This window comes from Urocitellus parryii, chromosome 3 (genome assembly GCF_045843805.1).
Source record: "Urocitellus parryii isolate mUroPar1 chromosome 3, mUroPar1.hap1, whole genome shotgun sequence".
Lineage (NCBI taxonomy): Eukaryota > Metazoa > Chordata > Mammalia > Rodentia > Sciuridae > Urocitellus > Urocitellus parryii.
The window spans coordinates 204192846-204211925 of record NC_135533.1 but is presented as its reverse complement, the minus strand read 5'-3'; the positions used below and the strand labels follow the sequence as shown (position 1 = coordinate 204211925).

Sequence of the window (19080 nt, the reverse complement as noted above, 5' to 3'; positions counted from 1 at the left end):
CCCCTTCCCTTTTCTGCAGCTCCATCCTAGGCCCCATGAGGCTGGGACTGTCACTGTCCCCCTCTGTGGGTGGGCCTGGCACCCTCCCAATCGGGGTGACCTGGAACCTGCCAGTGCTTCCAGCCCCAGGTGCCCCGAGGCCAAGGTGTTCAAGGTGGCCGCTCTGGGCCGGGTCCCCAGATTCGGGTTTCTGAAGTATGCAGGGGGCAGCTTTCATCCGGGAGTGACCGGCCAGCGGCCACCCTGCTAGCCATGGAAGGACAGGATGGCACTTGAGAGGCCGTCCTGGCAGACCGTGACCTTCAGGACAGACCCACGTGGCTGGAAGCGTTGGGGCCCCCTCCCCCTGGGCTGTTCCGGATCCCCTCCCCCAATTCCCAAGACGCCCCATTAACCCAGAACACGTGACCCGGGACCCAGGCTGTGGAGGACTTTATTCATCAGACCCAGAGAGCCACACGGTCCTTCCCATATGTCCCTCTGCTGGCACGCAGCCAGGGTCCTAGACGCCAGGCCAGCGCGCGGACCGGGTGCTGTGGGTGCTGTGTCGCGAGGGATCCCTTGAGCAGTCCCGCGGGGCCCCCGACCCCAGGAGCATGTCCGTGGTGAGGCAGCTCCGGGTGTAGTGGCCTCTCCAGTTGGACTGAACCATCTTGGCTGCCGACTGCTGCTGCCGGAGCTGGCGGCGGGTCTTGAAGCCCCTCCAGGCCGACTGGATGGCCATGGCCGCTCTGTTCTGGCCGGGTGACCTGCAGAGGCCCTGGGAGGCCTTCGGGGAGCTGCAGGCCCACAGCAGGCCCCCCTGGCTGGAGATGCTGCGGCCCATGCCGTGCACCACCCGCGTGGGCAGGGTGTGGCCGCACATGTGGCACGTGCGGGGACTGGAGCCCACGAGCATCACCACGCTGGGCGGGTTGCCCAGCCCGGGGCTCAGCGACTGGCAGAGGCTGCAGATGTGAGGCTGGCAGGACTGGAAGCAGCGGTGGTCGGAGCCCAGCCTGGCCTCGCTGCCCGGGAAACAGCGGGGGTCGGGGGCGGCCCGGACCTTGCTGCCCAGCTCCAGCCACACGGCCGGGAGCAGCATCTGCTGGGCACAGTCCCTGCGGGTGCAGTAGCCTCGCCAGGCGGCCTGGATGATGGTGGTGGCTCGGTACAGTCGGGCCAGGTTCCGTCGCACGCAGAAGCCACGCCAACTCGCCTGGATGACGGTGGCGCACTGATGCCACACCCGGATGGTACTGCGGACCAGGTAGCCGCGCGCGAACGCCTGGATCACCACCGCGGCCCGGACGAGGATCTTCTCCATGGTCTGCACGGACACCGTCAGCTCCCCCGGCTGTCTGGGGCTCACCGCCGCCACGCTGCCCAAGGTGTCCCACGGCACGGGGCCCCTGGCCGTCTCCCACATGTTCTGGGGGGCCACAGCGTGGTCCATGGGCCTGACGGCTACGCTGGGAACACCACTGGCCAAGCCAGCATCCACGGGGCCCTGGAGTCCAGTGGGGACCAGGGATGGCTTGTGAAGGCCAGCTACAGGACCCACGGCATGACGGGAGATCTGGCCCTGGTGGACAGAGGGGGTCGGAAATGGCTTGTGATGTCTAGTGACAAGATGCACGGACTCATGGGAGTCCTGTTCGAGGAGGGGCCTCCAGAGGCCACTGGGTGAAGTTGTATAGCCCAGAGACACCCTCCGAACCTCAGGGGACAGTCTAGTGACACTGGGGTCATAGGCTGTATCACTGGGCTGGACAGTGGGTGTCCTGCCCACCCACAGTTCACAAGGGGAGTGTCTGCGGCTGCCCAGGGGGGACTGGGTTTCCTGCCGCTGCACCTGATTGGAGGGCACCACCGTGGTCATAGAACCTTCTAGCAACTCGGGAATAAGTTTACCATGAATGAGTCGGTAGTATTTTTTAGGGCGGAGAGACTTGAGGCTGGTCTGGGTCAGGTTCCCGGACACGGGTTTCTGGAGTGTACTGGGGACAGGTGCCATCTGGGAGTGACCGGGCACGGCTTTTTTAACCAGGGATTGATAGGGCTGCACGTGGGGGGCCACGTTGCCGGTCCCTGACCTCTGGAGCACACCTGAGCTCTCCGTCCTGGCCACAGACCCTGCATATAAACTGGAGGCCACGGGACTGGCCAGATGGGGTGACATCAAGACGATATCAGAAGTCAGTGAGCCCTGGCTTGGAGGTCTCATGTGAGTCATGGACTCGGGCTGCAGAGCGGAGAAGTCGTCAGAGACCACGGGAGTCAGGGGCTGTGGCATGACCCTGTCCACTGCAGTCCCCACCTGCAGACTACGGGCCCTGCTGGTGGTGATGAGGTAGGTGCTGGGGGGCGCCCTGGGGCTGGCCGAGTCGGGTTGGAGACTTGTGGAGAAGCTACTGGTCATCGAGTGCCTGGCCCGGAAAGGGATGGGAGCCACGCCGCTGGCTTGGCCGGGAGCCCTCTGGCCCAGCAGTGACATCTGGCCTTTGGGAAGTGTCTCCTCTGCCCGTGGGGGCCCTCGAGGAGTCTCGGCATAATGGTCCGTGGGGCTCTGGTACATCCAGGGGGTCACCTCCAGGACCTTGGATTTGTTGGACTCTCTGTCGGATCCCGATTCCTGGGCTAGGGCCTCACCTAACTCTCTCGGTTTCAATTTGGTTGGGTCCTCTCTGGTCCCCAGTGTCAGTATCCTAGGGTCCTGAATAAAGGGCGAGGCTCTTGACAGAACTGTGGGCACTCGCTGCTGACCCCTGGTTGTGCCCTGGGCTCCTGAGGCCTGAGGGTGAACCTGGGCCAGGCCAGCAGCATGGGAGGCCTGGGTGGCCTGGAGCAGGGCCGCAGGGCCCTCCCCAGCTCCGTGGTAGGGCCGGGGGGTGAGCCCGATGAGCATGGACCCCTGCGGAGGACTCTGGACCCCGGTTTTCACAGAACCAAGAGGGACACTTGGGCCTACCCCGTGGGCCACCGAACCCGGGGACAGGCTCGGAGCAGTGAACCTAGCCAAAGGCCCCATGGCCAGGCCCAGCCTCTTCTCTTTAGCTCCCGATGCCGCCAATTGATGAGGGGCCACCCTACCGGCTCCTGTCCCTGGGGGGAGACTGTGGGCCATGCCACTGGCCGCGGGGTCTAGAAGACGACTCTGGGCCATGCCAGTGACCATGGACCCCCGGGGAAGGCTCTGACCCATACCCCGGATCACAGACCCTCGGGAAAGACTACAAGCCACAAAATCAGCCACAGTGTTCGGGACCATGGCTGGGGTCAGCCGACGGCCTGCAGAACTCGAGGCCAGGCGACCGCTGGCTGTCCCCATCACAGAATCCTCAGGGACAATACGTGCATACGGGTAACTAGATGGGACACCTGTGGGCACGGGGGGCAGCTGGTGGTCTAATGGCACTGGCAGCGGGATGGTGGCCTGAGAGGTTCTGAGGCCCAGATGAAACAGGGAGAGCGGGTCCTGGCTCGTACCCAGTCTGCCGGGCAGTGGGACACGGGGACGGCTGGGGTCCAGCCCTGAGGCCATGGAAGTTTCTCCATGGGTCAGAGAGACCCCTCTCTCCAAGACCTGGGACGCCATGGGAACCAGGCCATCCGTCACCTGACACGGGCTGGGGCCCATGGAAGGAACCGTGTTCTTCTGGAACATGCTCCTGGCCAGGCCCGCGGGGCTAGCCCCCTGGGACAGACTGAGCAGCAGGCCAGCGGCCGCGGGCCCCTCAGAGGAGCAGGCGGACATGCCCTTGAGCCAAGTCGAGTGGAACACATTGGGCCCTTGGGTCGCCTCCTTGGTCAGATCCGTGTGGTAGAGGTTGGGAGCGGACATGGAGACCGCCATGGGGTGCCTCCCCCACCCACTGGCCGGCTGGTGGAGCCCAAGGGACACCTTGCTGAACTGAGCGTCCTGCAGGTTGGAGACCACCCTATCTGCCACGGCGGGGTCCTCACACGTGCCCACCTCGACATCCAGAGGAGGCTGGTGCAGACCCAGGCCCAGCCTCCCTGGCACGCAGGAGTAGGACCTGCCCGAGCCGAGGGAGAGGAAGATGGACGGAGGGCACAGGCCGGGGGCACCCGCACTCACCCGTGAGGCCTGCAGGGTCGCATCCACCCGGGGCCCTGGGCTTGGCTCACAGAGACCCCGGCCCATCCCATAGATCACGGATGGCTGGGAGAGACCACAGGCCAATCCGGTGGCCACGCAGGGCTGGGACAGGCTCAGGGACCCCAGATGAGCCATGGAGGCCTGGGCCAGAAGAGGGGAGGCCCCGGGAGCCAGAAAGGGGTGGTTGGCCCAGGTTGGCCTGGAGACGGGGGGACTGGGTGGAGGTGTTTGGATAAGGCTGGGGGCCACCGGTTGGTGGGACAGAATGGGATACCCTCCACTGGCCAACACTGGGTGGGCTAGGCTGGGGGCCACCTCACTGGCCACAGCGGGTGGGGCCAGGCCTTGGGATACTCCCCAGGGCACCGGGTGCTGGGCGAAGCTGGGGGGAGCCGTGTGGGCAATAAAAGGCTGAGCAAAGATCGGGGACACCTCACTGGCCACCGGTGGCTGAGCCAGGTAGGGGTGCATGCCACTGGCCACGGAGGGGTGGATAAAGCTTGGGGGTACCCCACTGGCCATGGATAGATGGGCCGGGCTGGGAGCCACATGAGTGGCCAGAGGTCGGTGGGACAGAATGGGAGATAAGCCACCAGCTACCAGTGGGTGAGCTAGGCTGGGGGACACCCCATTTGTCATAGAAGGATGGACCAAGCTTGGGGACATCCCAATAGCCATACACAGTTGGGCCAGACTTGGGGACACCCCACTGTCTATAAAAGGCTGGGCCAGGCTCGGAGCTACTGCATAGGCTGTGGATTGGTAGGACGGTCTTGGGGACACCCCGCTGGCCACAGAAGGTTGAGCTAGGCTCTGAGACATCCCACTGACCATCGGTTGGTGAGGTAGGCTTGGGGACAGCGCACTGGCCATCGGTTGGTGAGGTAGGCTTGGGGACAGCGCACTGGTCATAGAAGGCTGCTCAAGGGTGGGTGGCTCCGCACTGGTCATAGAAGGCTGGACAAAGGTGGGGGACAGCGCACTGGCCATAGAAGCCTGGGGCACTCTTGGAGACGCTCCGTGGGCTGTACATCGTTGGGGTGGGCTTGGGGACCCCCCACTGGCCACAGGTTGATCTAGACTCGGAGCCATCCCACTGGTCAGAGATAGGTGGGGTGGGCTTGGGGACATCCCACTGACCATGGGAGGCTGGCCAATACTTGGGGCTACCCCAGGGGAAACAGAAGGATTGGCCAAGCTTAGGGACATCCCAAAGGCCACAGGAGGTTGGGACATTCTCAGAACCATCCCTGGGGCTGTAGATCTTTGGGGTGGCCTTGGGGACACCCCATGGGCCATAGAAGGCTGGGCAAAGGTGGGGGACAGCCCAGTGGCCACGCAAGGTTGAGCTAGGCTTTGGGACACTCCACTGGCCACAGATGGGTGGGGTGGGCTGGGGGTCATCGAAGGCTGGGCAAGGGGCGGGGACACCTCACTGGACATCAATGCATGAGGGAGGCCAGGGGACACTCCACTGGTCAAAGATGGTGGGGCAGGATGTGGGGACATCCCACTGGCCATAGAAGGCTGGCCAGGGTTTGAGGACATCCCCTGGGCCACGGGAGGTTGTTCAAGGAGCTGTGCCATCCCAATGGCTATGGAAGGCTGGGCTGGGCTTGGGGTCATCCCGCTGGCCACAGACTTATGGGGAAGGTTTGGGGACACCTGAACAGTCATAGATTGTTGGGCAAAGGTTGGGGCTGTCCCACTGGCTGTCGATGGGAGAGCTGGGCCAGGGGACACCCCAGTGGCCAAAGATGACTGAGCCGGGCCAGGGGACTCCCGACTGTCCACAGACGGCTGGGTTGGGCTGGGGGAGACCCCACTGGTCAGAGAAGTTTTAACAAAACTTGAGAACACCCCGCTGACCCCAGGTAGCTGAGCTGGGCTGGGGGACAACCCGTGGTCCACAGAAGGCTGGACAAATCTCGGGGACACTTGACTGGCCTTGGATGGCTGGGCTAGACTGGGGGACGTTTCAGTGCCCGGAGACGGCGGAGCCAGGTTTGGGGGTGCCCCACTGGCCACAGGTGACTGGGCTAGGCCGGGGGGCGGTCCAGTGGCCACAGGTGGCTGGGCAAAGTTTAAGGACACTCCAATGGCCACAGAAGGTTGAGCCAGGTTTGGGGACACCCCACTGGCCAAAGGTGGCTGAGCTGGGCCGGGGGTCACCCCACTGATCTCAGAGGGGTGGCTCTGTGTGGGACCGACCCCATCGGTCCTAGCTACAGGGACCAGGCTGGTGGAGACCCTACTGGCCTCAGATAAGTGGCAGGGCCTTGGGACTATCTCACTGGCCATAGACGGGGGCGCTTTACTAGGGGTCTCCCTGCCAGTCCCAGAGGTACACACACCTCCAGAGGCCACCTCGCTGCTCGAGGACGTGCTGGGGATTACTAGGAACACCCTGCCACCCACTCTGGGCTGGGGTGGGCTTGAGGCTGGTCTAGTGGTGGCCAGTGGCTGGGCTCTGCTGCAGGGCACCTGAATGCACACCGTCGGCTGGGACCGGCTTCGGGTCAGCCTGCCGCCCACTGGCAGCTGGCAAAGGATTGACTTGGCTAGGTTTGGGGCTCCCCGACTGGCCGATAGAGACTGAGACTGGTTAAGAGCCAGCTTGGTGGCCAGAGATGGCTGCTGATGCTCCACAGGGACCACAGTGCCCAGAGACAGACTCCTCCTCAGCCCTGGCCGGAAAGTCTCCTGAGAGACTCTCTCCACCAGGTCCAGGGAGCTCTGGCCCGGGGAGGACCTGTTCTTCTTCTGTTCCTCGGAGTCCCAGTGGACACTCAAGGCTGTGTGGCTGGACACTGGGCCACGGCTCAGGACTGGGGTGAGCGGGGGGACAGTAGGGGGGCGCCGGCAGAGGTTGGGGATCTTCTGCCCGGGGCTCACTCTTTCGGGTTTTTCTGGATCCACAAGCCTCTGGCATCTGCCCTTGTCGTCCTGAGCGGGGAGGGACTCAGGCCGGGGGGCCTGGTCTGCGAGGCCGGCCTGGGCCTGGTCCACCGGGTCCACAGCGGTCAGGCTGGCCACGGACAGGGCGGAAAAGCTGGGGGAGCTGCAGCTCTGCAGAGAGCTCTGGGACCCGCTGTTGTTCTGCCTGGGGACCGCGGAGCCTGGGGTGAAGTTCCTCGTCAGGACGTTGTCTGGGTGCTGGGGCAAACTGGACACCAACTCATTGAGAAGGGACATTTGGTGACTAGCCACATGCTCCCGGGGACGGGGAGGATTCCTTGTCAGAGCCCCCCTGGGTCTAGGGGTGGGCGTCCAGGGAAGGCCTCGTCCCAACATGATGGCCGGGGGACCTGGGTACAAACTGCCACCTGCCGGGCACTTGGGTGCCTGCACCTTGCTCACCATGGTGGTCCTCATGGAGCTCGAGGTCATGTTGGTGACTACCTGCTTGGGAACATGGAAGGCCGGCTTGTGACATGGAGGCTGGGGCCTCCTCCTCAGAGCCTCCTCAGGGGCCTTGCATAGCTGATTCTGACCTCTGATCACTGAGCGGTGATGGGAGTGTTTGGGGGATACCCTGCTGACCCCCGAAAACTGACACCAGCAAGCGGCATCCTGACAGACGGGGAAGGACGGCTGGGAATGGACCGCCCTCCTGCCTCCCACACTGCCCGGAGGTCGACCAAAGGCCCCGCTGCCCTTCCCTGACAGCGCCCACGAATGAGAGGCCACCCTGCTGACCACCTGTGGCCTGTGGGAGCTCGGGGTACTGTCACATGTCACGGATGGCTGGCTTGTGCTGGGGCCTATGCCGTTGACGATGAAGGACTGCCACAGGCTGGGGGGTGGCTGAGCGCGGGGCGCCTTAGGCAAGTGGGGGCCCTCCACACCCGCCGCGGCGGGGCTGGCCCCTGGGGTCAGCCACCTGCTTCTCTTTCTGATGCTGGGGCTCAGATACGAGACCCCCGCGGGCCCCCTCCCCCAGGGCTGTATGAGGTCCAGGCCCATGACCATGGGATACTGGGAGATGCTGGGGACCATCCTACCGGTTAGGGACACGCCCACAGGGAACAGTGTCGAGCAGGGTGACCCCTCCCACGTGGCGCCGTCCCCCCTCTCCTCCAGGAGCCCGGCGTGCTGGCCCCTGGTGAAGTCCTCCCAGCCTCCACCCTGGGAGACCCTGACCTTGCTGGGCTGCGGTCTCCCGGGGCCCACGGCGGATCCCCACGCGGCCGACGCGTTCCCCCGGCAGTCCACCTCCACCGAGGCGGGCAGCAGACTCATCCCGCTGCCCACAGTTTTCGAGGAGGCCTTGGGGAGGATGGCTCCAGTCCTCAAGGCGGCCTGGGACAGAGACTGGCTGAGGACAGCACCCAGCTCCCCCTGACACAGGGCTTGACCGAGGGCCGCCCGCTCCTCGTCGGTCAGGGCCTTGCTGAGCACTTCGGCCAACTTGCCCTGCATGACCTTGGTGAGTTCTGAGCGCAGTTCGCCCCGGGACAGCGCCCGGGAGAGGGTGATGCCCAGTTCACCCCAGGACAACGCCTTCACCAGGGCCATGCCCAGCATGCCCTGCGGCATCGCCTTGGTCACAGTGGTGCCCAGGACATCCTTGGACAGGGCTTGGTTCAGAGCGGCCCGCACTTCTCCCTGGGAGAGGGCTTTGGCCAGCAGGGCCCGGATGTCCTCCTGGGAGCCCAGCACAGCGGCCAGCTCCGCGCACAGGGAGGCGATCTGGGAAGCCGCCGCCTCCTGACAGGGCACCGCCTGGCTGGCCACCGGCGGCTGGGCCCGCGCCGTTCCGCTGTCACCCCAGGGCTCGATGTTGCACGTGGGGTGTCCGGTGGAGGTCATCAGAGGTACCAGCATGCCCTGGGCCTCTGAGGCCACTGGGCAGGGGCCGTGCGTGGTCTTGCTCTGTACGTGGCCTTGGGGCTGGAGCTGGGCAGGTCTGTCCTCGGACTTGGGTCGGGACAGGAAGCTCATCGCCCCCAGGTGCTGGCAGGAGGGGACAGACGCCCTGGGCCCGGTCAGGAGGGGCTGGGACTGCGTCTTGCTGTTGAGGTCCGTGGACTGGTGAGCTGTGTAGAAGGACTTGGTCTGGGAGACCAGCTGGGCCTGGGACTGTGTCTTGGTCAGCCCCACGGGCAGCTGCGCTTGGGACTGGATCTTCACTGTCCCCGAGCTCAGATGCACCTGGGACTGGGCCTTGGTCAGACACGTGACGAGGTGGGCCAGCGACGGGGTCTTGGTCAGCCTGGAGGGTGGGTACACCTGGGAGGGGGTCTTGGGTGATGGCGGGGCCAGGTGTGCTGGGGGCCCAACCTTGGGCTGCTTGGCGGCCGAGTGCAGTGGGGACACCGTCATCAGAGGTGCGGCCAGCGGGGGCTGGGGCAGGGTTTTGGCCAGGGTGGTGGACAGATGTCCCTGGGACAGGACCTTGGTCTGCTCAGAAGTCAGACGCACTTGGGATGTGGTCTTCGTCAGGCACGTGGCCAGGTGTGGCTGGGGCATGGCTGTTGGTGGACACGTGGCCAGATGTGCTGGTGGGGACAGGGCCTTGGCCTGCTCCGTGGCTGGAGGTAACTGGGTCACGGTCTTGGTCAGGGGTGTGGTCAGCTGCTCCTGGGGCAGGGCCTTGGCCTGCCTGGGAGATGGACGCGCCTGGCCCAAGGTCTTGGTCAGAGGGGCGGTCATCTGGGCCCGGGGCGGGGCCGCAGCTGCTTCTACAGGTACGTACACCTGGGACTGCACCTTGATGAGCTCTATCCTCTGCTGTGCCTGTGGCGGGGACTTGTTCCTGTCCTCAGCCACCTTCGTCCACGGCAAAGGCTGGGTCATTTCCATGGTCATGTTGGTCTTTGACACTGTTTCCTTTTTCACCTGCCTCTGGAGGCAGGTCCTGACCTTCTCGGGTTCCAAGGGACCCCTGGCCAATGGCTTGGGAGCCCCAGCTTCGAGGTGTGGCTGGGGGACACTCCGGACCTTCCCCTCGGCCAGGTACGAGTGGGATGAGTCCTTGGCCCCGGCTGTCTGCCTCACGTTCACCATGACCTTGCCCTTCTGTGCGTTCAGGTGCACTGTGGAGCCCGCGCTGGGAATTCCGGGGGATCCCGCCGCCGTTTGGGGTGGCGTTCTGAGATTGCCGACGACGGGAGGGACCAGGCACAGGGTCCGGAGGACCGCTGCCACTGAGCGGATCTGGGCTGGGGTCTTAGTTATCATGGCCGCCAGGCGCGTCTGGGGCGGAGGCTTCATTATGGAGGCACCTGGGCAAACCTGGGACGGAGTCTTGGTCACAGCGGCGGCTTGGCAAGTTGGCGTCTGGTTTTTGGTCGGGGCGGTCACCAGGCGGATCTGGGGTGAGGGCTTCGTCATGGCAGACACTGGGCACGTCTGTGGCGGGGGCCTGGCTGTGGTGGCCCCTGGGCGTGCCGGGCACGGGGGCCTCATCACCGAAGCCAACAGGCACACCTGGGGGGGGATCTTGGCCATGGTGGCCACCAACCGCGACTGCAGAGGAGCGTTGGTGAGTGAAGGTGTCTGTCGCATCTGAGCTTGGGTCCTGGTCACTGTGGGCGACGGGCCTGTCTGGGCCAGCGTCTTCATGACTGTCATCATGGGTCCTGGACCTGTCTGAGGTGGCGTCTTGGTCACTGTGGGAATGGGGGACACCTGGGCCTGCGTCCTGGTTATGGAAACCAGTGGACTTGTCTTGGGTGGGGTCTTGCTCGGGGTGGACGCTGGGAAGGCCTGGGGTGGGGTCTTGTGGACATCGGCTTCCACGTGGGCCTGGATCTGGGCCTTGAATGTTCCAGGAACTGTCTGGCCATACCTGCCCGAGGGGGGTGGCTCTGGGGCCCCTGCTCTGGTGGCTCTGGTGGTGACGTGCTTGGTCTTCACCGCGTCCCCCTCCAGGTGCCTGATGAGGCAGGAGCTCCTGACGGTCTTGGTCAGCAGGCACGGCTGGCATTTGGGATCTAGACTCCCCGGGCTCGGAAGTCTCATGGCCATGGTCTGGTGTGGCAGGAAGGCCACCCCGTGGGCTCCGGGGCCGTGGGGAGCCTGCACTCTGGGCCCAGCCATGCCCTGGGCCGCGGGGTGCTGCAGCAGACCCAGCTGGGGGATGCAGGTGACGAGGCTGTCGGAGGACGGGAACTGGGTCTCCTTGCTCATCATGACGGGCTGCACCTGAGGGGGCTTGTCTTCCGGGGGCTGGAAGCGCACCTGCTGGGGCGGGTGGTAAGGGATGTCTCCTTCCTCCCTGCTCACCCTCTTCACCGTGACCTTGCTCGAGCGGAGAAGGCGCCTCGTGTTGAAGCGCCGCCAGGCCTCCTGGATGGCCTTGGCCGCCAACATCTGGGAGATGAGCTTCTGCCGGAGCCGGTAGCCCCTCCAGTTGGCTTGGATGAGGGTGGCCGCCCGGGACAGCATCATGTCCATCTCGTCCACCAGGATGTTCTTGAAGGCCTGACTCTCCACCACCGCCCGGAGGCGCGGGATGCGGCGAGGCTCCGTCTTGCTCTGAGCCGGCTGTTGCGGAAGCTGCTCCTTGGACTTGCGGGCCTCATACTGCTGCGCAGACGCTCTCCCCACTTTGTCCAGGAGGCAGTGGACGGGCTGGGGTGGGGGGATGCACTGCGCACTCGGTGACAACTGGTTCATGAACTGGAGCTGTGCGGCCGGCTGCATCATCTTGGTTCCTGAGCAGGTCAGATGGGCCTGTGGGGGGGACAGGTCGATGGACAGACAGGGGGATGCAGGGGTGGGTGGGTAGATGGATGGTTGAGGGGTGGAAGTGGCTACATGTGTGGATGGACAGATTAATGCATGCGTAGATGGGCAGGTGAATGGGTGGGTGGATGGATGGACGGATGATGGATGGACAGCTGGACAGATGGACGGATGGATGAACAGATGGATGGATGGGCCGAAAGATGGACAGATGGGTGGATGAATGGGTGGATGGATGGACAGAAAAATGAACAGAGGATGCATGGATGGATGGACAGACAGATGAACAGATGGATGGATAGATAGATGGATGGATAGATGGATAGATGCATGGACAGATGGCTGAATGGATGGATGGACAGAAAGATGGACAGATTGATGGATGGATGGACGGATGGATGGATGGATAGACAGATGGGTGGATGGATGGATAGACAGAAAGATGGACAGATGGGTGGATGGATGGATAGACAGAAAGATGGACAGATGGGTGGATGGATGGATAGACAGAAAGATGGACAGATGGGTAGATGGATGAATGGATGGATGGATGGGTGGATGGACAGATGGACAGATAGATGGGTGGATGGACAGATGGATGGATGGGTGGATGGATAGGTGGATAGATGGGTGGATGGATGGGTGGATGGAGGATGAACGGAAAGACAGATGGATAGATGGATGATGGTTGGATGCTTAGATGCATGGAAAGACGTGTAGATAGACAGAAGAATGAACGGATGGATAGATGGATGGATGGACAGGTGGATGGGTGGATGGATAGACAGATGGATGGATGGATGATAGATGGATGGATGGACAGATGGATGGATGGATGGATAGACAGATGGGTGGATGGATGGATAGACAGAAAGATGGACAGATGGGTGGATGGATGAATGGATGGATGGATGGATGGGTGGGTGGATGGACAGATGGACAGATAGATGGGTGGATGGATAGGTGGATAGATGGGTGGATGGATAGGTGGATAGATGGGTGGATGGATAGGTGGATAGATGGGTGGATGGATAGGTGGATGGAGGATGAACGGAAAGACAGATGGATAGATGGATGATGGTTGGATGCTTAGATGCATGGACAGACGTGTAGATAGACAGAAGAATGAATGGATGGATAGATGGATGGATGGACAGGTGGATGGGTGGATGGATGGATGATTAGGTAGATGGGCAGCTGAGTGGATGAATGGGATGGATGTGTATGTGGCTGGTGGGTGGCTGGATCAACTGCAGGTGGGAGGAGGAGCAGAAGGCAGACTGAGAGGATGACTGTGGCCTTCAGAAGTAACTTGGGACCTGTGAGTAACTCTGTGAGATCCCATCTCAAAAAAAAAAGAAAAGAAAAGAATCTGCCTGATTGGGAGCAGAGTATACGGCTCCGTGGCCGAGCACTTGCCTACCATGCTCCAGGCCCTGGGTTCCATCCCTAACACCAAAAAATAATACTAATAATAATCCTGGTGCCTCTGGGTTTGTAATTTGCATTTTCCATTTAAGACCCTGTAGTGATGATCACCTCGCACACAGTCGGGACCCTATCAGATAGTCCTCCCACACAAGCTGCAGCAGGACATACTTGTTTAGCAGAAAAGTATGTTGTTCCTCTGGCTGGATCAGCCAAAGCCCTGGCCCAGCCATCTCCTTACCTTGGAGGGTCATAGAGTTGGAAGAGGAGCAGGAGAAGAAGGTACAATCTCAGAAGCCAGCCTGTAAGAGGCGGCTGCCTTCAGCTCTTCATCACATGCACCGTGTAGCAACACTGCTCTTGGCTGGCTCTGTCCTCAAAACCAACACAAGAAGAAATGTTAAAAGCAAAAAACACCGAATTCCTCAAAAAAAAAAAAAAAAAAAAAAAAAGTCCACAGGAAGGAACATACTAGGAAACAGCAGGAATTCAGATATGAGTAGAGGACGCCGTGAGGTCATCCCTCACTGTTGCTTAGAAGAAGGAAAAGTGAAGACAACCCAAGGCTGAGAAGAAATAGAATCCAGGATGGTTCCCGCCCCCAGGCTCGGGGCAAAACCAAGACCCGACACTGGCTACGCGATTGCTCTGCCAGCCCAGGCCCTGTTTGACAGTATCTTGGGCCAGGCGAGGTGGCGCACATCTGTCATCCCAGAGGCTCGGGAGGCTGAGGCAGGAGGATCATGAGTTCAAAGCCAGCCTCAGCAACAGCGAGGCACTAAGCAACGCAGTGAGACCCTGTCTCTAAATAGGGCTGGGGGTGTGGCTCAGTGGTCGGGTAACACTGAGTTCAACCCCTGGTACAAAAAACAAAAACAAAAACAAAAACAAAAAAACAGTATCTTGAAGACAACCCAGAAATTCAACCTTATGAATTGTTACGAGTAACAACATAGGCAACAGAGCAAGACCCTATCTCAGCAGAAAAAAAGGTCCACGTGACAATCCAGGATCTTCAAAAACAAGTCATAAAATTATTTTAAGGGCTGTTGAGGTAATAATCACTACACAGTCTTAAATGGAAAATGCAAATCACAAAATCATAGGCACCATGATTTTTTTTTTTTTTTTTTTTTTGGTGTGTGTGTGTGTGTGTGTGTGTTAGGGATGGAACCCAGGGCCTCAAGCATGGTAGGCAAGTGCTCGGCCACTGAGCTGTATACCCTACTCCCAATCAGGCAGATTCTTTTTTTTTATTATTTTTTGATACCAGGGATTGAACTCAGGGGCACTCGACCACGGAGCCACATCCCCAGCCCCGTTTTGTATTTTATTTAGAGACAGGGTCTCACTGAGTGGCTTAGTATCTTATCATTGCTGAGGCTGGCCTTGAACTTGCAATCTTCCTGCCTCAGCCTTCAAGATGCTGGGGATTACAGGTGTGTGCCACCGTGCCTGGCTCATAGGCTTTTTTTTTTTTTTTTTTAATGGCGCTGGGGATTGAACCCAGGGCCCTGTGCATGCATGGCAAGCACTCTACCGACTGAGCGACATCCGAGTCCATGGGCAGATTTTGGGGAGTTTCTCCTGCTTTTAGGAGCTTAGCCTACGGGAACACCAACTGGTTCCTCACAGAAAGGTTTTCAAAAAGTCTGATGAAAAGCCCTCCATCTGGGTGGGAGTGTAGGTCAGTGGCAGGGCGCTTGCCTGGCATGCGCAAGGCCCTGGGTTCCATCCCCAGCACACCTGAAGTCCCATTGACCTGGAACACTGAAACAGGGGGATCGCTCGAGCCCAGGAGTTTGAGACCAGCCGGAGCAACCCAGCCAAAACCCATCTCAAAAATACACACATAAAATAAAATAAACCAGGGGCTGGGGCCGTGGCTCAGCGGTAGAGCGCTTGCCTTGCACGTGCGAGGCCCCAGGGTTGGATCCTCAGCACCACATAAAAATAAAGAAATAAAATAAAGGGCTGGGGATGTGGCTGAAGCGGTAGCGCGCTCGCCTGGCATGCGTGCGGCCCGGGTTCGATCCTCAGCACCACATACCAACAAAGATGTTGTGTCCGCCGAGAACTAAAAAATAAATATTAAAAAATTAAAAAAAAAGAAATAAAATAAAGGTATCGGGTCCAAGTACAACTAAAAAATAAATATAAAATAAAATAAACCACCACGATCACGACAGGACCTTTGAACCACACGTGGGTGGGCAGTTTCTAAGCAGCCCAGGTAGGAATAACAGAACCAAACTGAGACCAGAGCTGCCCTCCAAGAAACAGCTTGAGGGCTGGGGACAGAGCTCAGCTGGTACAGTGCTCCCCTCATATGCAAAGGCCCTGGGTTCAACCCCAGCACCACAAAAATACAAAGAAAGGAAGGAAGAAGTGTAAACCAAGGTGCTGAAAATTCTGGGGTCAGATAAGGATTGGAGAACAACTCCTCTAATTACAGCTGTACCTCTGTCTCCACAGGCCCCCGTGGACACCAAGATCCACGCACACTTATGTCCCATCTATAAACTGGCTAGGATTTGAGGGAACCTATGCAGTCTTCCCAGAGACTTTGAATCTTCTCTAGATGACTGAGAATATCTAATACAACAGGAATGCTATATAAATAGTCGTTATACTGTACTGTTGAGAGAATAAGGACCAAAAAATTCACTGACATATTCAGTATAGATTTAAATACATTCAATCAGCAGTTGATTCAATACACACACCCAGAACCCATAGATATGGACAGCCAACTGTATACTAAATTAAAATCAGGCTTACAGCCGGCATGGTGGCGCACGCCTACAATCCCAGTGGCTCAGGAGGCTGAGGCAGGAGGATTGCGAGTTCAAAGCCAGCCTCAGCAAAAGCAAGGCCCTAAGCAACTCAGTGAGACCCTGTCTCTAAATAAAATACTAAATAGGGCTGGGGAGGTGACTCAGTGGACAAGGGCCCCTGAGTTCAAAGTTCAATCCCTGGGGGGAAAAAAAAAAGAGCTCATAATGAGTGAAGAGATGGAGATTCTGAAATTGAATAAAAGACAATATCTGAAAAATTTAAAATTCACTTGTAGGCCAAACGGTCAAGTACAGATGACAGATGAGTCAGTGAGCTTGAGTACAGAGAGCTAGAAATTAACCAATCTGAAGAACACAGAGGAAAAGGGCCACACACCAGCCTCAGGGACCTGTGAACAATATTAAAAGGCCTAATACACGTATAATTTGAGTCCCAGAAAAAAAGGGGGGAACATAAAAATAGTTGAATAAATAGGCTGATGCTGTAGTTCAGTAGTAGGGGTAGAGGACCTGCCAATCACGCATGAGGCTCTGGACTCAATCCCCAGTACCAAAAAAAAAACACCACGCAACAACAACAATAACAACAACAACAAACCCCGACACACACACTGGGCATCATGGTGCGCATGCTCCGGAGGTTGAGGCAGGAGGACCACGAGTTCAAAGCCAGCCTCAGCAAGAGCCTCAGTAAGACCCTGTCTCTAAATAAAATACAAAATAGGGAAAATAGGGCTGGGGATGTGGCTCAGTGGCCAAATGCCCCTGAGTTCAATACCAGTTCCAAAAAACAAAACAACAAAAAAAAAAAGTCAAGACATGGATAATGGGGCTGGGGTTGTGGACGTTCGCCTCGCACGTGCCAGACCCTGGGTTCGATCCTCAGCACCACATACAAAAATAAACAAGTGAAATAAAGGTGTTGTGACCAACTACAACTAAAAAAAAAAAAAAAAAAAAAAGACATGGATAATCCAAGACACTGTCAACCCCTCAGGCTTCACTGATATTTCCACACTGAGAAATGGAGGCTCAGAGAGGTAAGGTCACCTGCCTGTGGTCACATCAGGGGGTCCCCAGAAGAACCACCTCTGGCTCACTGAGTCTTCAAGTCTAGACTGTCCTGTGAGCAGTGTTGGTGGGACAGAACACAGTCCCCAGCTCTTTGCCTAGGAAGGCGAACCCTGCCCCCTTGTGACCCACCTGGCCTCAGCACAAAGCAGCCTGGGGTAGGAAGTGGGCTCTCGGACTCTGCTCTAGAACCAAAGCAGCCCCTCCACAGGTCTCCCTTGCCCTCCTGCAGGGTGATCAGAAGACCCCCGCCCGGCATGTTGGGAGGGGCGGGTAATGGAATCACAATAAGCTACTGCGGTTGTAGCTGCTGGGTTTAAGACCCCCCTGCAAAGGGAAGGCAGGGCTCAGATGCTGGGAACTCGGGTGTGGGGCGGAAACTGGCCCAAGGACCAGGTGTGGGGCATCCTCATCTCCCGGCTCTCCCGGCTCCCCTGGAGTTGGCTCAATCGTGGCCGCATTTCGGAGCTGGGGACGGAACCCAGGGCCTTGTGCATGTGAGGCAAGCTCTCTACCTGCGGAGCTACGTCCCCAGCCCCTATCTTGCTGCTTTCTGTTGTGACTTTTCTCCCACTAGACTAGGGGCTGCTCAGGGTGGCGACAACTGTTTTAAGTTTTGCCGTATTTAACCACATCCCATAGAAGAGTGCATACAGTAGGTGCTCAGGAGATGCTTTATGAATGACTCAATGAATGGGCGGCTGGGTGGGTGGCTGGGTGAATGAGGGCAGCCCCAGCTGTAGAACTTGAAAACAGCTGTCCCAGAATCCCTCGGGGTCCATTCTAGGGTCAGAGGTTTCATGAACCCTGTGACCGACCAGTGAGTGACCAGATGAGAGGGAGAGAAACAGGACGGCGCGGGCAGGGAACAGGGTCCCCCAGGACACAGACTCGGAGTCTGGTTCAGCAACAGGGAGTAAACCCCTCTGAGCCTCCGTCCCCCCATCTGAAGTGAGCTCAGACCACCGTCCCTCGGTCCCCAGGGACACAGCAGGCTCTTCAGGACGCGCCCCCCCGGGGCAGATGAAGCCACCGTCAAGGCTTTGGGGTTGCCAAGTGGCCGACCTACCACTCAAGAGAAGCCCAGAGCAGGCTGGGGTAGGAGGCACTGGGGCTAGCGGAGGACAGCAGGGTCCCCTGTGTACCCCCCCCACAGAGCCCCTCTCTCCAGCCCCACTCACGTGCCCCCGAAGCTGAACCCACCAGCCCGAATGGCCAGCCTTGGGACCCTGGTGCCATGGCAGCTTTGTGACTCACAGCCCAGTCCCAGCCAATCCCTACCAGCCCTTGCTGGGAGAGGGTTCTAGAAGGCAGAACCAGGTTGGGGGGCAGGATGTGGGCCAGGGCTAAAGGTCATGGTGGTTGCTACCTATCACTTACTCCTCCTGGGGAGAAAGTCAAGGCTCTGAGCACAGAGGGGACCCCAGGAATCTCCCCATCCATGTATCCAGAGGCAGATTCAGTCTTTTGGCCCTTGGGCATTTGCTGAGCACCTACTGTATGCTGGAAACAGCCCCTTGCTTTAGGGATATAAAAAACAACACAAATAATTTGGGGGTTTAAAACCATTAGGTTGGAGCCAGGTGCATGTCTGTAATCTCAGCGACTCAGGAGCCTGAGGCAAGAGGATCTCAAGTTTGAGATTTAGCAACAACCCTGTCTCAAAACTAAAAAAATAAAATAATAAGGGCTGGGGATGTGGCTCAGTGGTAAAGTGCCCCTGGGTTAAATCCCTGGTACCGAAGCAAGACTGTTAGGTGGGGGACCCCTAGGGGAACCCTCTTCCCCACAGGAGCACTTTCTCTTTTCTTCTCATTTGAATAAGTCCCGTTCTTTTTGCTCACCAAAAAACAAAACAAAAAGAAAACTGTTAGGTAGAAAGAAATCAAACAGGATGGGATGGGCCAGTCAGGAACCTGAGCTGGAAAAGAGAAGGAACTTGGAAAGAACCCGGGGAGAGCTGGGCAAAGGGTGTCCCAGGTAGAGGGC

The 19080-nt window shown here is 59.1% G+C and overlaps 1 protein-coding gene across 1 annotated transcript; it reads right to left on the bottom strand.

Annotated features, from left to right (window-relative positions):
* Positions 1 to 502: 502 nt before the first annotated feature.
* On the bottom strand, positions 503 to 13476 carry Iqcn (IQ motif containing N). The gene is given in 4 exon segments (XM_077796484.1): positions 503 to 1489; positions 8246 to 11671; positions 11673 to 11782; positions 13464 to 13476. Coding segments are annotated over 4 exon segments (4536 nt in total).
* Between the last annotated feature and the right edge of the window lie 5604 nt (positions 13477 to 19080).